Source organism: Gobius niger (assembly GCF_951799975.1).
Source record: "Gobius niger genome assembly, chromosome: 1".
In the NCBI taxonomy this organism is placed as follows: domain Eukaryota; kingdom Metazoa; phylum Chordata; class Actinopteri; order Gobiiformes; family Gobiidae; genus Gobius; species Gobius niger.
In genome coordinates, this window is record NC_136852.1 from 76,202,062 (window position 1) to 76,220,803 (window position 18,742).

Consider the following 18,742-nt stretch of genomic DNA (forward strand, 5'->3'; position numbering starts at 1 on the left):
ACTTTATAAGGTTAAATAAACACCTAAAGGTCGATGTCCTGAGTCGGCTGAACTTTTGCAGGTCATAAAGTCACAAAAAAGTAAAACATTATAAATCTACTAAACCTCAGAAACACTGGAGTCGAACCTGTAACGTATAAGAGGGAAAGTCAATGTCAACGTTTACAACAACACGAGGCGCCCACAGTGCTTCACATACAGGTACACAAAGTGCTTCACATACAGGTACACACAGTGCTTCACATACAGGTACACACAGTGCTTCACATACAGGTACACAAAGTGCTTCACATACAGGTACACAAAGTGCTTCACACACAGGTACACACAGTGCTTCACACACAGGTACACAAAGTGCTTCACACACAGGTACACAAAGTGCTTCACATACAGGTACACAATGTAAAGAGAAACAAAGCAGAAAACGCTCCTTCATTCCATCCAGTTTCTTCCGCTTTATTCAGGGCCGGGTCGTATTCTCAGCAGAGAATATATATATATATATATATATATATATATATATATATATATATATATATATATATATATATATATATATATATATATATATATTTGGGGCACTCGGGGCAGTGACCCCCAAACTGGAGGAGTGGCTCCAGCAGATCCCAGGAAATACATCAGACATCTCGGTCCAGAAAAGTGCAGTTCTAGGAACAGCAAAGATACTGCGCAGAACCCTCAAGCTCCCAGGCCTCTGGTAGAGGACCCGAGCAGGAGGAGAAAGAGAGACCGCCCTCGGAGGGGGAGGAAGAGTTAGTTTTTTATATATATATATGTATATATATGTATATATATATACATATTGGGGTTTATCATATCCTGCACATGGGGCTTAAAATAGGCTTGAAAACATTGTTTTTTTCTGTGCTTCAGTATTTGTACTTCAGTATTTGTACTACAGTATTTGTACTACAGTATTTGTACTACAGTATTTGTACTTCATCATTTGAAACGTCTCTGTGAAGATGAAATGTAACAATGTGCCTGTGGCTCCTCCTGCTGTTTCAAATGGCAACTACAATGTGTATGTATTTAATTTAATGGTTTATTCATTCATTAGTAAATGTCAAACATCCCGCACAGGCCGTCGCCAGTTCACATAAAGTTCGCGGTCACACCTCACTCCCAAAGATGATCGAAAATGACAAAGAAATGTGCGTCACCATTTTCTCATTTTGATCATTCCCGCCGTCAATCATCTCAGGCAGACGTCATTTAGACAATAATAACTAACTCTTTATGGAAAGAAGAACGAGTGGTGGTCCATTATAGGTCCATCTCCCCTACACAGAGAAAAGAACAGGTGACAGCACACAGCCCTGGGGGGGGTCCAGCCCTGGGGGGGGTCCAGCCCTGGGGGGGGTCCAGCCCTGGGGGGGTCCAGCCCTGGGGGGGTCCAGCCCTGGGGGGGTCCAGCCCTGGGGGGATCCAGCCTTCACAACTCTTTGGCTGGATTTAACACCGTTCAGGAGCACATGTCTGTTACTGTGACTTTACACCACGGTCTGGGTGATACTGGACTCTGATTGGCTGGTGCATTATTTTGGTGTAACCGCACACGTAGTCCGGTAGTTAAATCACTGGGATGTCACTCCGCTGTGGCGTCGCCATAGCAACGCCTGACACAGCTGAGTCAGATAAAGCCGTAATTAGTGACTGACAGGAACGTGTGAGATGGATTTAGTGTTTGCTAAATGTTTGTAGAGGAGAGTGAGCAGCTAGGTTAGCTACTGTTAATAACATATGAGCTTTACATTTCTATTGGAAACGGTTAAGGCTATTCATCATTTTCAGGCGTACATAAAATGATCCTGCATTGAAGCATCTTTGTCTGGATTAGTAAAGTCAAACATAAAAGTTTGAGTTGGGGGGGCCCAGGTGTGAGCGACTCCACCGCAGCTGTTTCTTCAGGTTAACCCCTGAACTCCCGCCTGAACCGAGCACGTTTTCTCCAGCTCGGCTTTACCCCAATCCAAAAGCTGAGGTGTGAAAGGTGTGAAAATAGCGACAGAACTGAGACGAAAACAAGGATGAAGATGTGCCAAAAATGTGACAAAAAAAGACAAAAAAAAGACAAAAAATGTGACAAAAAAGACAAAAAATGTGACAAAAAAAGACAAAAAAAAGACAAAAAATGTGACAAAAAAGACAAAAAATGTGACAAAAATGTGACAAAAAAAGACAAAAATGTGACAAAAAAAGACAAAAAAAAGACAAAAAAAGTGACAAAAAAAGACCAAAAAAAGACAAAAAATGTGACAAAAAAAGACAAAAAAAGACAAAAAATGTGACAAAAAAGACAAAAAATGTGACAAAAAATGTGACAAAAAATGTGACAAACAAGACAAAAAATGTGACAAAAATGTGACAAAAAAAGACAAAAATGTGACAAAAAATGTGACAAAAAATGTGACAAACAAGACAAAAAATGTGACAAAAATGTGACAAAAAAAGACAAAAATGTGACAAAAAAAGACACAAAAAAAGACAAAAATGTGACAAAAACGACAAAAAAATGACAAAAAATGTGACAAAAAACGTTAAAAAAAAAGACAAAAATGTGACAAAAAAAGACAAAAAAAAGACAAAAAATGTGACAAAAAAAGACCAAAAAAAGACAAAAAATGTGACAAAAAAAGACAAAAAAAAGACAAAAAATGTGACAAAAAAGACAAAAAATGTGACAAAAAATGTGACAAAAAAGACAAAAAATGTGACAAAAATGTGACAAAAAAAGACAAAAATGTGACAAAAAAAGACACAAAAAAAGACAAAAATGTGACAAAAACGACAAAAAAATGACAAAAAATGTGACAAAAAACGTCAAAAAAAAAAGACAAAAAATGTGACAAAAAAAAAGGTAAATAAGTGGTGCCCACGAGTGGCGCATATCGGTGTTTCCTTCCAGGGAAAAGTGTTTCCGGGTTAGTCCTGTTGTGTTGTGATTCTGTGCTGATGTTGTGTCGTTGAGCCTGACTGAGATCCTCGTAATAGCTGCGCAGAATGACTCGCTCTGAGACCAGCCTTCAGTGACCGGCTAATAACCCACACAAAATAGTCCCGTAGTCTGGCAGATTTAGTGACTTTAGTCAATGAAAAACACATTTATTATAAATGTTAGGTTTGTGGGACCCTGGTATAAGCGGATTAAACAACGAGGAGCTGCGTTAGACGTTAGAATGCAGGAGGAACAACACTGTGTTTAATCCTTACTTGTAGGTCTTAGCTTTCAAATAAGACGTTATTCTGGCCTATGTAAACTCCCGTCGGGAAGCTTTAGATTTGGGTCAAACTGGACAGGAGGAAATGTGCGGGGTTCAGGCGGGGGTTCTGGCGGGGGTTCAGGCGGGGTTCAGGCGGGGTTCAGGCGGGGGTTCAGGCGGGGGTTCAGGCGGGGGTTCAGGCGGGGGTTCAGGCGGGGGTTCAGGCGGGGGTTCAGGCGGGGGTTCAGGCGGGGTTCAGGCGGGGGTTAAGCGGAGGTTCAGGCGGGGGTTCAGGCGGGGGTTCAGGCGGGGGTTCAGGCGGGGGTTAAGGGGGGGGTTCAGGCGGGGTTCAGGCGGGGGTTCAGGCGGGGGTTCAGGCGGGGGTTCAGGCGGGGGTTCAGGCGGGGGTTCAGGCGGGGGTTCAGGCGGGGGTTCAGGCGGGGTTCAGGCGGGGGTTAAGCGGAGGTTCAGGCGGGGGTTCAGGCGGGGGTTCAGGCGGGGGTTCAGGCGGGGGTTAAGGGGGGGGTTCAGGCGGGGGTTCAGGCGGGGTTCAGGCGGGGGTTCAGGGGGGGGTTCAGGCGGGGGTTCAGGCGGGGGTTCAGGCGGGGGTTCAGGCGGGGGTTAAGGCGGGGGTTCAGGCGGGGGTTCAGGCGGGGGTTAAGCGGAGGTTCAGGCGGGGGTTCAGGCGGGGTTCAGGCGGGGGTTCAGGCGGGGGTTCAGGCGGGGTTCAGGCGGGGGTTCAGGCGGGGTTCAGGCGGGGGTTCAGGCGGGGGTTCAGGCGGGGGTTAAGGCGGGGGTTAAGGCGGGGGTTCAGGCGGGGGTTCAGGCGGGGGCTAAGAGGTTAAACAGGCTCTGGATAATGGACAGCACTTGTTTGGCTTCGTGTCAATGAGACGAATCCAGAGAATATTTGGAAACAGCTGCAGTTTTGCAAAAGGTCATAAGACATAATAAACAAAAGGCCTGATGTTCCCGCGGCTCGGAGGGGAAGTCCAGGGGCCAAAAGGGAAAGGGAAAGACTGAGGCCTTTCTCACAAACACAGTTATTCTGGGAAACGCTCGTCAGCTACAGCCTGAGCCGGCGCTTCAGCCATAACTCTGACTGTGAGGACCTGAGAACAACACACAGCTTATGTAACGCAGTAAAAGTACTGCAATACACGCTTTCCCATAAAACATGTGTATCACAACACAGACGTGTGGCGATATATTAACCTTTATTTTGTCCCAGCCCCACAATATAAACAAAGTACTAAGTTTAAGACAAAAACAGAATTAGACTCGGACTTTAGACGACCCTGACCACAGTTTGAGAAACACCGGCTTTGTCTTTGTTTTAAACTAAGTCTCAGAGTTTCCTCTCACTCTCCTCATTCATCCTCTTGAACTAAAGCCTGTTCTCACCCACATGTTCTCACTGACATGCTCTGTGAGGGGGCGGGGCCAGAACGGAAGGGGAGTGTGGGGGAAATGCCCAGAGCCGAAACGAAAGTGGAACTATTTCAACAATCATTCCAATGAAGGGACAGCCTGGGAATGGGAGGGAGAGGAGGGGGGGGGGGTGGCGGGGGAGGGAGGGAGGGCGGAGGGAGGGGGGCGGGTTAGGAGGAGGGTTTAGGTGTTATAAGGAGCCGCGGGTGGGGTGTGTGGTCATTGCGGTCTGTCCTGACTGTCTCAACATGAGAGTCTCCAGCTGTGCCGTCCTCTGCTGCCTCCTCCTGACCTGCTGCTGCTCAGGTCAGTCCTACATGTCCCGTCTCCAGTCTGTCCCGTCTCCAGTCTGTCCTCTCTTTAGTCTGTCCTCTCTTTAGTCTGTCCTCTCTTTAGTCTGTCCTCTCTTTAGTCTGTCCTCTCTTTAGTCTGTCCTCTCTTTAGTCTGTCCTCTCTTTAGTCTGTCCTCTCTTTAGTCTGTCCTCTCTTTAGTCTGTCCTCTCTCTCATGTCTTTTCTCTCTGACGTGTCCTCTCTCTCATGTCCTCTCTCTCACGTGTCCTCTCTCTCTCTGACGTGTCCTCTCTCTCTCGTGTCCTCTCTCTCATGTCCTCTCTCTCACGTGTCCTCTCTCTCTCTGACGTGTCCTCTCTCTCTGACGTGTCCTCTCTCTCTGACATGTCCTCTCTCTCTCTCATGTCCTCTCTCTCTCTGACGTGTCCTCTCTCTCTCTCGTGTCCTCTCTCTCTCTGACATGTCCTCTCTCTCTCTCATGTCCTCTCTCTCTCTGACGTGTCCTCTCTCTCTGACGTGTCCTCTCTCTCTCTCATGTCCTCTCTCTCTCTGACGTGTCCTCTCTCTCTCTCGTGTCCTCTCTCTCTCTGACATGTCCTCTCTCTCTCTCATGTCCTCTCTCTCTCTGACGTGTCCTCTCTCTCTCGTGTCCTCTCTCTCATGTCCTCTCTCTCTCTGACGTGTCCTCTCTCTCTCTCGTGTCCTCTCTCTCTCTGACATGTCCTCTCTCTCTCTCGTGTCCTCTCTCTCATGTCCTCTCTCTCTCTGACGTGTCCTCTCTCTCTCTCGTGTCCTCTCTCTCTCTGACATTTCCTCTCTCTCTCTCATGTCCTCTCTCTCTCTGACGTGTCCTCTCTCTCTCGTGTCCTCTCTCTCATGTCCTCTCTCTCTCTGACGTGTCCTCTCTCTCTCTCGTGTCCTCTCTCTCTCTGACATTTCCTCTCTCTCTCTCATGTCCTCTCTCTCTCTGACGTGTCCTCTCTCTCTCGTGTCCTCTCTCTCTCGTGTCCTCTCTCTCATGTCCTCTCTCTCTCTGACGTGTCCTCTCTCTCTCTCGTGTCCTCTCTCTCTCTGACATTTCCTCTCTCTCTCTCATGTCCTCTCTCTCTCTGACGTGTCCTCTCTCTCATGTCCTCTCTCTCTCGTGTCCTCTCTCTCATGTCCTCTCTCTCTCTGACGTGTCCTCTCTCTCTCTCGTGTCCTCTCTCTCTCTGACATTTCCTCTCTCTCTCTCATGTCCTCTCTCTCTCTGACGTGTCCTCTCTCTCTCGTGTCCTCTCTCTCTCGTGTCCTCTCTCTCTCGTGTCCTCTCTCTCTGACGTGTCCTCTCTCTCTGACGTGTCCTCTCTCTCTCTGACGTGTCCTCTCTCTCTCGTGTCCTCTCTCTCATGTCCTCTCTCTCTCTGACGTGTCCTCTCTCTCTCTCGTGTCCTCTCTCTCTCTGACGTGTCCTCTCTCTCTGACGTGTCCTCTCTCTCTGACATGTCCTCTCTCTCTCTCATGTCCTCTCTCTCTCTGACGTGTCCTCTCTCTCTCGTGTCCTCTCTCTCATGTCCTCTCTCTCTCTGACGTGTCCTCTCTCTCTCTCGTGTCCTCTCTCTCTCATGTCCTCTCTCTGACGTGTCCTCTCTCTCTCTCATGTCCTCTCTCTGACGTGTCCTCTCTCTCTCTGACGTGTCCTCTCTCTCTCTCTGACGTGTCCTCTCTCTCTCTCATGTCCTCTCTCTGACGTGTCCTCTCTCTCTCTCATGTCCTCTCTCTGACGTGTCCTCTCTCTCTCTGACGTGTCCTCTCTCTCTCTCTGACGTGTCCTCTCTCTCTCTCATGTCCTCTCTCTCTCTGACGTGTCCTCTCTCTCTCTCTCGTGTCCTCTCTCTCTGACGTGTCCTCTCTCTGACGTGTCCTCTCTCTCTGACGTGTCCTCTCTCTCTCTCGTGTCCTCTCTCTCTGACGTGTCCTCTCTCTCATGTCCTCTCTCTCTGACGTGTCCTCTCTCTCGTGTCCTCTCTCTCTGACGTGTCCTCTCTCTCATGTCCTCTCTCTCTGACGTGTCCTCTCTCTCATGTCCTCTCTCTCTGACGTGTCCTCTCTCTCGTGTCCTCTCTCTCGTGTCCTCTCTCTCTGACGTGTCCTCTCTCTCGTGTCCTCTCTCTCTCTGACGTGTCCTCTCTCTCTGACGTGTCCTCTCTCTCTGACGTGTCCTCTCTCTGACGTGTCCTCTCTCTCTGACGTGTCCTCTCTCTGACGTGTCCTCTCTCTCTCTGACGTGTCCTCTCTCTCTGACGTGTCCTCTCTCTCTCTGACGTGTCCTCTCTCTCTGACGTGTCCTCTCTCTCTCTGACGTGTCCTCTCTCTCTCTGACGTGTCCTCTCTCTCTCTGACGTGTCCTCTCTCTCTGACGTGTCCTCTCTCTCTCTGACGTGTCCTCTCTCTGACGTGTCCTCTCTCTGACGTGTCCTCTCTCTCTGACGTGTCCTCTCTCTCTCGTGTCCTCTCTCTCATGTCCTCTCTCTCTCTGACGTGTCCTCTCTCTCTCTCGTGTCCTCTCTCTCTCTGACATTTCCTCTCTCTCTCGTGTCCTCTCTCTCATGTCCTCTCTCTCTCTGACGTGTCCTCTCTCTCTCGTGTCCTCTCTCTCATGTCCTCTCTCTCTCTGACGTGTCCTCTCTCTCTCTCGTGTCCTCTCTCTCTCTGACATTTCCTCTCTCTCTCTCATGTCCTCTCTCTCTCTGACGTGTCCTCTCTCTCTCGTGTCCTCTCTCTCTCGTGTCCTCTCTCTCTCGTGTCCTCTCTCTCTGACGTGTCCTCTCTCTCTGACGTGTCCTCTCTCTCTCTGACGTGTCCTCTCTCTCTGACGTGTCCTCTCTCTCTGACGTGTCCTCTCTCTCTGACATGTCCTCTCTCTCTCTCATGTCCTCTCTCTCTCTGACGTGTCCTCTCTCTCTCGTGTCCTCTCTCTCATGTCCTCTCTCTCTCTGACGTGTCCTCTCTCTCTCTCGTGTCCTCTCTCTCTCATGTCCTCTCTCTGACGTGTCCTCTCTCTCTCTCATGTCCTCTCTCTGACGTGTCCTCTCTCTCTCTGACGTGTCCTCTCTCTCTCTCTGACGTGTCCTCTCTCTCTCTCATGTCCTCTCTCTGACGTGTCCTCTCTCTCTCTCATGTCCTCTCTCTGACGTGTCCTCTCTCTCTCTGACGTGTCCTCTCTCTCTCTCTGACGTGTCCTCTCTCTCTGACGTGTCCTCTCTCTCTCTCATGTCCTCTCTCTCTCTGACGTGTCCTCTCTCTCTCTCTCGTGTCCTCTCTCTCTGACGTGTCCTCTCTCTGACGTGTCCTCTCTCTCTGACGTGTCCTCTCTCTCTGACGTGTCCTCTCTCTCTGACGTGTCCTCTCTCTCATGTCCTCTCTCTCTGACGTGTCCTCTCTCTCTGACGTGTCCTCTCTCTCTCTGACGTGTCCTCTCTCTCTGACGTGTCCTCTCTCTCTGACGTGTCCTCTCTCTCTGACGTGTCCTCTCTCTCTGACGTGTCCTCTCTCTCTCTGACGTGTCCTCTCTCTCTCTGACGTGTCCTCTCTCTCTCTGACGTGTCCTCTCTCTCTCTGACGTGTCCTCTCTCTCTGACGTGTCCTCTCTCTCTGACGTGTCCTCTCTCTCTGACGTGTCCTCTCTCTCTCTGACGTGTCCTCTCTCTCTGACGTGTCCTCTCTCTCTCTGACGTGTCCTCTCTCTCTCTGACGTGTCCTCTCTCTCTGACGTGTCCTCTCTCTCTCTGACGTGTCCTCTCTCTCTGACGTGTCCTCTCTCTCTCTGACGTGTCCTCTCTCTCTGACGTGTCCTCTCTCTCTCTGACGTGTCCTCTCTCTCTCTGACGTGTCCTCTCTCTCTCTGACGTGTCCTCTCTCTCTCTGACGTGTCCTCTCTCTCTCGTGTCCTCTCTCTCTGACGTGTCCTCTCTCTCTGACGTGTCCTCTCTCTCTGACGTGTCCTCTCTCTCTGACGTGTCCTCTCTCTCTGACGTGTCCTCTCTCTGACGTGTCCTCTCTCTCTCTCATGTCCTCTCTCTCTCTGACGTGTCCTCTCTCTCTCTGACGTGTCCTCTCTCTCTGACGTGTCCTCTCTCTCTGACGTGTCCTCTCTCTCTCTGACGTGTCCTCTCTCTCTCTGACGTGTCCTCTCTCTCTGACGTGTCCTCTCTCTCTCTGACGTGTCCTCTCTCTCTGACATGTCCTCTCTCTCTCTGACGTGTCCTCTCTCTGACGTGTCCTCTCTCTGACGTGTCCTCTCTCTCTCTCTCGTGTCCTCTCTCTCTGACATGTCCTCTCTCTCTCTGACGTGTCCTCTCTCTCTGACGTGTCCTCTCTCTCTCTCTCGTGTCCTCTCTCTCTGACGTGTCCTCTCTCTCTGACGTGTCCTCTCTCTCTCGTGTCCTCTCTCTCTCTGACGTGTCCTCTCTCTGACGTGTCCTCTCTCTCTCGTGTCCTCTCTCTCTCTGACGTGTCCTCTCTCTCTCGTGTCCTCTCTCTCGTGTCCTCTCTCTCTCTGACGTGTCCTCTCTCTGACGTGTCCTCTCTCTCTGACGTGTCCTCTCTCTCTCTGACGTGTCCTCTCTCTCTCGTGTCCTCTCTCTCTCTGACGTGTCCTCTCTCTCTCTGACGTGTCCTCTCTCTCTGACGTGTCCTCTCTCTGACGTGTCCTCTCTCTCTCTGACGTGTCCTCTCTCTCTCTGACGTGTCCTCTCTCTCTCGTGTCCTCTCTCTCTCTGACGTGTCCTCTCTCTGACGTGTCCTCTCTCTCTGACATGTCCTCTCTCTCTCTGACGTGTCCTCTCTCTGACGTGTCCTCTCTCTGACGTGTCCTCTCTCTGACGTGTCCTCTCTCTCTCTCTCGTGTCCTCTCTCTCTGACATGTCCTCTCTCTCTCTGACGTGTCCTCTCTCTCTGACGTGTCCTCTCTCTCTCTCTCGTGTCCTCTCTCTCTGACGTGTCCTCTCTCTCTGACGTGTCCTCTCTCTCTCGTGTCCTCTCTCTCTCTGACGTGTCCTCTCTCTGACGTGTCCTCTCTCTCTCGTGTCCTCTCTCTCTCTGACGTGTCCTCTCTCTCTCGTGTCCTCTCTCTCGTGTCCTCTCTCTCTCTGACGTGTCCTCTCTCTGACGTGTCCTCTCTCTCTGACGTGTCCTCTCTCTCTCTGACGTGTCCTCTCTCTCTCGTGTCCTCTCTCTCTCTGACGTGTCCTCTCTCTCTCTGACGTGTCCTCTCTCTCTGACGTGTCCTCTCTCTGACGTGTCCTCTCTCTCTCTCTCGTGTCCTCTCTCTCTGACATGTCCTCTCTCTCTCTGACGTGTCCTCTCTCTCTGACGTGTCCTCTCTCTCTCTCTCGTGTCCTCTCTCTCTGACGTGTCCTCTCTCTCTGACGTGTCCTCTCTCTCTCGTGTCCTCTCTCTCTCTGACGTGTCCTCTCTCTGACGTGTCCTCTCTCTCTCGTGTCCTCTCTCTCTCTCGTGTCCTCTCTCTCTCTCGTGTCCTCTCTCTGACGTGTCCTCTCTCTCTGACGTGTCCTCTCTCTCTGACGTGTCCTCTCTCTCTCGTGTCCTCTCTCTCTCTGACGTGTCCTCTCTCTCTCGTGTCCTCTCTCTCGTGTCCTCTCTCTCTCTGACGTGTCCTCTCTCTGACGTGTCCTCTCTCTCTGACGTGTCCTCTCTCTCTCTGACGTGTCCTCTCTCTCTCGTGTCCTCTCTCTCTCTGACGTGTCCTCTCTCTCTCTGACGTGTCCTCTCTCTCTGACGTGTCCTCTCTCTGACGTGTCCTCTCTCTCTCGTGTCCTCTCTCTCTCTGACGTGTCCTCTCTCTGACGTGTCCTCTCTCTCTGACATGTCCTCTCTCTCTCTGACGTGTCCTCTCTCTGACGTGTCCTCTCTCTCTGACGTGTCCTCTCTCTCTCTCACGTGTCCTCTCTCTCTCTGACGTGTCCTCTCTCTGACGTGTCCTCTCTCTCTGACGTGTCCTCTCTCTCTCTCACGTGTCCTCTCTCTCTGACGTGTCCTCTCTCTCTCTCTGACGTGTCCTCTCTCTCTCTGACGTGTCCTCTCTCTCTGACGTGTCCTCTCTCTGACGTGTCCTCTCTCTCTCGTGTCCTCTCTCTCTCTGACGTGTCCTCTCTCTCATGTCCTCTCTCTCTCTGACGTGTCCTCTCTCTCTGACGTGTCCTCTCTCTCTGACGTGTCCTCTCTCTCTCATGTCCTCTCTCTCTCTGACGTGTCCTCTCTCTCTGACGTGTCCTCTCTCTCTCGTGTCCTCTCTCTCTCTGACGTGTCCTCTCTCTCATGTCCTCTCTCTCTCTGACGTGTCCTCTCTCTCTGACGTGTCCTCTCTCTCTCTGACGTGTCCTCTCTCTCATGTCCTCTCTCTCTCTGACGTGTCCTCTCTCTCTGACGTGTCCTCTCTCTGACGTGTCCTCTCTCTCTCGTGTCCTCTCTCTCTCTGACGTGTCCTCTCTCTCATGTCCTCTCTCTCTCTGACGTGTCCTCTCTCTCTGACGTGTCCTCTCTCTCTGACGTGTCCTCTCTCTCTCTCACGTGTCCTCTCTCTCTCTGACGTGTCCTCTCTCTGACGTGTCCTCTCTCTCTGACGTGTCCTCTCTCTCTCTCACGTGTCCTCTCTCTCTGACGTGTCCTCTCTCTCTCTCTGACGTGTCCTCTCTCTCTCTGACGTGTCCTCTCTCTCTGACGTGTCCTCTCTCTCTGACGTGTCCTCTCTCTCTCTGACGTGTCCTCTCTCTCTGACGTGTCCTCTCTCTCTCGTGTCCTCTCTCTCTCTGACGTGTCCTCTCTCTCATGTCCTCTCTCTCTCTGACGTGTCCTCTCTCTCATGTCCTCTCTCTCTGACGTGTCCTCTCTCTCTGACGTGTCCTCTCTCATGTCCTCTCTCTCTCTGACGTGTCCTCTCTCTCTCTGACGTGTCCTCTCTCTCTCTGACGTGTCCTCTCTCTGACGTGTCCTCTCTCTCTGACGTGTCCTCTCTCTCTCGTGTCCTCTCTCTCTCTGACGTGTCCTCTCTCTGACGTGTCCTCTCTCTCTCGTGTCCTCTCTCTCTGACGTGTCCTCTCTCTGACGTGTCCTCTCTCTCTCTGACGTGTCCTCTCTCTCTCTTGTCCTCTCTCATGTCCTCTCTCTCTCGTGTCCCTCGTGTCCCTCAGACGTCCTGGGGCAGATGGTGAGGGACTGCTGCCTGCAGGTGAAGAACAGAGCGGTTCCTAAACAGGCCATCGTGGATTACTCTGTGCAGGAGGCGGGACAAGGCTGTGCCATCAGCGCCATGATGTGAGTGCCACACATTACTGCTGTAGGGTCAGAGGTCAGAGGTCAGAGGACAGGGCTGTGCCATCAGCGCCATGATGTGAGTGCCACACATTACTGCTGTAGGGTCAGGGGTCAGAGGTCAGAGGTCAGGGGTCAGAGGTCAGAGGTCAGAGGACAGGGCTGTGCCATCAGCGCCATGATGTGAGTGCCACACATTACTGCTGTAGGGTCAGGGGTCAGAGGTCAGAGGTCAGGGGTCAGAGGACAGAGGACAGAGGACAGGGCTGTGCCATCAGCGCCATGATGTGAGTGCCACACATTACTGCTGTAGGGTCAGAGGTCAGGGGTCAGAGGTCAGAGGAAGCAGAGGTCAGAGGTCAGAGGAAGCAGAGGTCAGAGGTCAGGGGTCAGGGGTCAGGGGTCAGGGGTCAGAGGTCAGGGGTCAGAGGACAGAGGACAGAGGACAGGGCTGTGCCATCAGCGCCATGATGTGAGTGCCACACATTACTGCTGTAGGGTCAGGGGTCAGGGGTCAGAGGTCAGGGGTCAGAGCTGTGCCATCAGCGCCATGATGTGAGTGCCACACAGTACTGCTGTAGGGTCAGAGGTCAGGGGTCAGAGGTCAGGGGTCAGGGGTCAGGGGTCAGGGGTCAGAGGTCAGGGGTCAGGGGTCAGGGCTGTGCCATCAGCGCCATGATGTGAGTGCCACACAGTACTGCTGTAGGGTCAGGGGTCAGAGGTCAGGGGTCAGAGGTCAGAGGACAGAGGACAGAGGACAGAGGACAGGGCTGTGCCATCAGCGCCATGATGTGAGTGCCACACAGTACTGCTGTAGGGTCAGAGGTCAGGGGTCAGAGGTCAGGGGTCAGGGGTCAGGGCTGTGCCATCAGCGCCATGATGTGAGTGCCACACATTACTGCTGTAGGGTCAGGGGTCAGGGGTCAGGGGTCAGGGGTCAGAGGTCAGGGGTCAGAGCTGTGCCATCAGCGCCATGATGTGAGTGCCACACAGTACTGCTGTAGGGTCAGAGGTCAGGGGTCAGAGGTCAGGGGTCAGGGGTCAGGGGTCAGAGGTCAGGGGTCAGGGGTCAGGGCTGTGCCATCAGCGCCATGATGTGAGTGCCACACAGTACTGCTGTAGGGTCAGGGGTCAGAGGTCAGGGGTCAGAGGTCAGAGGACAGAGGACAGAGGACAGGGCTGTGCCATCAGCGCCATGATGTGAGTGCCACACAGTACTGCTGTAGGGTCAGGGGTCAGAGGTCAGGTAAAGCCCAGGATGCAGAAGAGAGGAAAGAAAACTGTGCCAAGTCCAAACCAAACCTTTCCCATGTGCTGATAGATTTACGCGTGTCGCCCCCTAGTGGCACTAACCCTGTACAACAGGAACCTGGATGAAACTGTCTCTGAATAAAGTATCTATTATTGAGTCTAACACTGATGACAAAAAGGTCCAGCAAAGACTCTTGTTTTTAAGGAAAATGAATTCATTTAGAGTTTGCCATGTCCTCTTTTTTATTGAGTCAGTTCTAGCATTTTGTTTTGTGTCATGGTTTGGTTTTCTTTCAGTGACCAACACAAGTATCAGTAGATCCTTGGTGCACAGCAGACTCTGCTGCAGGACCTTTAGCCCGACAGATAAAGGAGTCTTTAAGGAGTTTAAGTCACTTCCTGTGGGACGGGCTTTGTTCCAGAGAGTCGCTGAGGTAAAGGCTCTCATGTGGCTCAGTGAAGCTGCAGCTCCTCAGGCTTTGAGTGAAGCTGCAGCTCCTCAGGCTTTGATTGAAGCTGCAGCTCCTCAGGCTTTGAGTGAAGCTGCAGCTCCTCAGGCTTTGAGTGAAGCTGCAGCTCCTCAGGCTTTGATTGAAGCTGCAGTTCCTCAGGCTTTGACTGAAGCTGCAGCTCCTCAGGCTTTGACTGAAGCTGCAGCTCCTCAGGCTTTGACTGAAGCTGCAGCTCCTCAGGCTTTGACTGAAGCTGCAGCTCCTCAGGCTTTGAGTGAACCTGTGACTGTGTGTCAGTGTTTATGCCGCTGGTGTCTCACCGTACCGTGTGTGAAGCTGCAAGAGGAACCATGAACCTTTTCCATGTTACTGATCTGAGGTGATGCTCTTCCTTCAGCCTGGTGCCGCGCGGGCACCGCCCCCTCTGTGTGCCAACCAATCAGCAGTGGGTCAAAGACGTGATGAGGCACGTGGACAAACTCAAGAAGCACTGCCTGAAGAACGGCTACAAGGTACGGTCACCTGCAGCACCTGAGTCTGACTCTGGGACTCTGAGACTCTGTGACTCTGAGACTCTGAGACTCTGTGACTCTGAGACTCTGAGACTCTGTGACTCTGGGACTCTGTGACCCCCACCGTGTATGGAGTGAATGTAAATGTCCTTCTTCGTGTTCCAGGGCCGGCGCTGTGAGGGGGTGGGGCCACAGTGAAGACCCGCCTCCAGTCTGTGAGGGGGTGGGGCCACAGTGAAGACCCGCCTCCAGTCTGTGCAGAGAGAGTTAAAATGGCAGCCATATAACCAATGTGAACAGTCGAGTTCATGAACACAGAAAGGTTGAGTTCACGTTATTCATGTTGATGATGTCATGATGTGAGGGGCGGGGCCAAACACGAGGCTATGGGAGAGGCGTGAGGGGCGGGGCCAAACACGAGGCTATGGGAGAGGCGTGAGGGGCGGGGCCAAACACGAGTCTATGGGAGAGGCGTGAGGGGCGGGGCCAAACACGAGGCTATGGGAGAGGCGTGAGGGGCGGGGCCAAACACGAGGCTATGGGAGAGGCGTGAGGGGCGGGGCCAAACACGAGGCTATGGGAGAGGCGTGAGGGGCGGGGCCAAACGCGAGGCTATGGGAGAGGCGTGAGGGGCGGGGCCAAACACGAGTCTATGGGAGAGGCGTGAGGGGCGGGGCCAAACACGAGGAATCGTTTGTCCTTCATCATCGTTGGAAGTTCACTGTAAACCCAGAGAAGCAGAACTTTGTCGCTTCAGTCGAGTAAACTTAAAAGTTAATGGGTCAAAAATCTGATTAATATATTATAAAAGTCATTTGTATAAGTCAAGATAATATATTAAGTAAATTACACTCTGTCATGATTTTTCCGCAGAGCTCATCCATATTCTGCTCTTTTTAACATTCCTGCAGAAAAACAAAAACATAAAGCTTATTATTATTGAATGTGGACGTCGTGAAGTCACGTGAACTCAACCGATTAAGTAGAATGAACTCAGACTCATCCAGGAATAAACTTGTTCTGTTTTCTGAAAAAATGTGATTTATTTTGTGTGGTTTGTAACGTCTCACATGAATAATAAAAATGTTCTATTTTTGTGAAAAATTTCTGAGAAAAGTTTCTGTTTTCACGAGTAAAATAATTGCACTTTTATGAGTTATTTAGAACTTCCTTCAGGCAGACGTGGAACAGAAGCTGCAGAGCTCATTCCTTTGAGAAGAGCATTAGAGCTGCATGGATGAGGCAGGAGGCATCATTACTATTATTATGATTATGATTATGATTATGATTATGATTATGATTATTATTATTATTATTATTATTATTATTATTATTATTATTATTATTATTATTATCATTATGACTTATGTTCCTGTTCAAGACACTTTGATGAGAGCTACAGGCTACAGAGTTACGTCAGGTGTGTTTGAGATGAGACTCTCGGTGCCGGTTAGATTCTGTTCTTGCTCCAGAGGCTCTGACGTCACGAGGGGCACGAGGGTCACGAGGGGCACGAGGGTCACGAGGGTCACGAGGGTCACGAGGGGCACGAGGGTCACGAGGGTCACGAGGGTCACGAGGGTCACGAGGGGCACGAGGGTCACGAGGGGCACGGAAAGATCTGAGACCCCGACGAGAGCAGCCGACTGGATCAGCTGCTGCATCTCTCCAGAGGCAACTGGTGTGTTTAAGATGCCGCTGTGTCCACCCTGGACACTGTGTGAGCTAAAACCTGGTCTTAAACCTACATAGAAATCCAGGTCCGAGGTTTTGGTTTGTCCATGGTTTTATGGTTTTATGGTTTTATGGTTTTATGGTTTTATGGTTTTATGGTTTTATGATCTGCTGCCCCTGTGGTGTTTTATGTTTCATGTTATTGAACTGAAGCAAATGTTAGTAAAACCTTTCACTGACAAAACCAGTAAAATGTTTGATTTTAAACTCTGGGCCAGTTTTTGCTTCACGTGGACAGAATCAGGAACGACGTCACGGCTCCAAACGGCCTTTTTTAATGAACTGCTTTCATAAAAAACTCCAACAAACAACTCAAACCGGGACAGTTTCTCTGTGGAGTCTCATCTTTACAATTAACTTTGTTTTTCTTCATTTTTTAAAATATTTCAATAAATCAAGACTAAATGTGTGTGTTTTATATCTGATCAGAGGAGGTGATTATACAACACAGTCCATCTGACCCAGGCGGGATTCACCTATTGTACATGTTTTTGTGGTAGGGGAAACCTATGCAGACACGGTGAGAACATGCAAACTCCACAGAGAGGCCCCATCCAGGTGGGAATTGAACCTGTGACCTGCAGAGATGACAGGAGGCAGCAGGAGGATGATGTCAGTATATTTTATTACAGAGCACATGGATATATATACAAGCTGCATCTGCCCCTTAGACCCCCCCCCCCAGTCCCTTAGACCCCCCCATGTCCCTTAGACCCCCCCAGTCCCTTAGACCCCCCCAGTCCCTTAGACCCGCCCAGTCCCTTAGACCCCCCCCCAGTCCCTTAGACTCCTTTAGGCACACTTAAACCCCCCACAAACTGTCCCTCAGACCAGTGGCTCTGGACCCATTTCAAATCTGGTTTGTTTGTTTTGTACATTTGGGTTTTGGGCGGTTTTAAAGCAGCACTGAGTAACTCCTGCCCCTAGAGGCCGTAAGCGCCACTGCAGGTGTCGTGGACAGGTGTGTTTTTTCACTCAGGAGTAAACACGACGCTGACGGGAAAGACAAAGGGTCAGAGGGAGGTCATCGTTTATCTGTAAATACTGTTTAAGTGACGCTAGCCCACAGTTAACTTTACTGTTAGCTTCTTCCTGATTCCATTAGTGTGTATTGGTGACTCTGACCCGGAGGCAGGAAAAGTCACAATTGTGGTTTTGTGGCCAGAGACACCAGGGGGCGATGAAACCCCCCCCCCCAATCCTCCCATTAACACCTGGATCACCCCCAGAGGGACGACGGGAGGTAAAGAAGTTACTTAGAGCTGCTTTAAGTCAAACACACTGTTTTCAATCACAAATACATCAGATTCAAAGTTATGCAAATATTGTCTTTAAATCATCTCACGACCCCCTGAGGGCCCCCGACCCCCCCTTTGGGAACCTTTGCCTTCTTTGGCCCCACTGTCCGTGAAATACACTCACGTCCCTTATGCTCCTTCAGCCCCGGCCAGCTGTCCTTTAGGCCGGGCCTCCCTAAGGCAGAACCCCCCCCCCTCCAGCCCCCCCGCACATCTGTAGCCCCCCCCTCCAGCCCCCCCGCACATCTGTAGCCCCCCCCCCTCCAGCCCCCCCGCACATCTGTCCAGGCCCCGTAAGTGTCCTGATATGCTCAGCACATGGAATCACTCTCTTCACATCTGTGAGTTCCAATATAGAACGACATTTAGCACAAACGAGAAGTTAAATAATGAGCAACGAAACACGTCTGACGGAGGCGTGTTCTGTGGAGAAACACGTCTGACAGAGGCGTGTTCTGTGGAGAAACAGAGGCGTGTTCTGTGGAGAAACACGTCTGACGGAGGCGTGTTCTGTGGAGAAACAGAGGCGTGTTCTGTGGAGAAACACGTCTGACGGAGGCGTGTTCTGTGGAGAAACACGTCTGACAGAGGCGTGTTCTGTGGAGAAACACGTCTGACGGAGGCGTGTTCTGTGGAGAAACACGTCTGACAGAGGCGTGTTCTGTGGAGAAACAGAGGCGTGTTCTGTGGAGAAACACGTCTGACAGAGGCGTGTTCTGTGGAGAAACACGTCTGACGGAGGCGTGTTCTGTGGAGAAACACGTCTGACAGAGGCGTGTTCTGTGGAGAAACACGTCTGACAGAGGCGTGTTCTGTGGAGAAACACGTCTGACAGAGGCGTGTTCTGTGGAGAAACACGTCTGACAGAGGCGTGTTCTGTGGAGAAACATGTGATAGACATGACAGCCATGTGTCATGCCTGTGGAGAAGCTTCTTTAGATACAGACGGCAGCTGTCCACAGCTGTCCAGCCAGAGACCACGTCACGGTCAAAGCCTGGTGAGAAACAGATGTTCAGACCTTTGCAGATGTGCCTCAGACGAGTCGAGGCGACGGCGCAACAATCGAACAGCTGAGGTTCATCACGAGGCGGCATTTCACTAATCACTGTTTCAAAACCAAACAGAAAACACAGAGGTCTACAGTGTCGGCCATGAACTCGTTCAGTGACGTTTCAGTTTCACTTTAGACGGATGTTACGCCTCCAGGCCCCCAGGCCCCAAGGCCCTCAGGCCTC

General features: G+C 51.1%; 2 protein-coding genes across 2 annotated transcripts in view; both read left to right on the plus strand.

Moving 5' to 3' along the window:
* Positions 1-12,321, plus strand: part of LOC306980151 (insulin gene enhancer protein isl-1-like) — a gene marked incomplete at its 5' end in the record, with an annotated part of 274,135 nt that extends 261,814 nt beyond the window's left edge. The window contains 1 exon segment of the mRNA XM_079579407.1: positions 12,306-12,321.
* On the plus strand, positions 4,873-14,758 carry LOC306980770 (C-C motif chemokine 21-like). Its single transcript, XM_079580198.1, has 5 exons — positions 4,873-4,961; positions 12,139-12,262; positions 14,360-14,474; positions 14,640-14,697; positions 14,738-14,758. The coding sequence occupies exons 1-4, from the start codon at positions 4,904-4,906 to the stop codon at positions 14,670-14,672; spliced, it is 330 nt and encodes a 109-aa protein (XP_079436324.1). The 5' UTR covers positions 4,873-4,903; the 3' UTR covers positions 14,673-14,697; positions 14,738-14,758.
* The last annotated feature ends 3,984 nt before the right edge of the window (positions 14,759-18,742 follow it).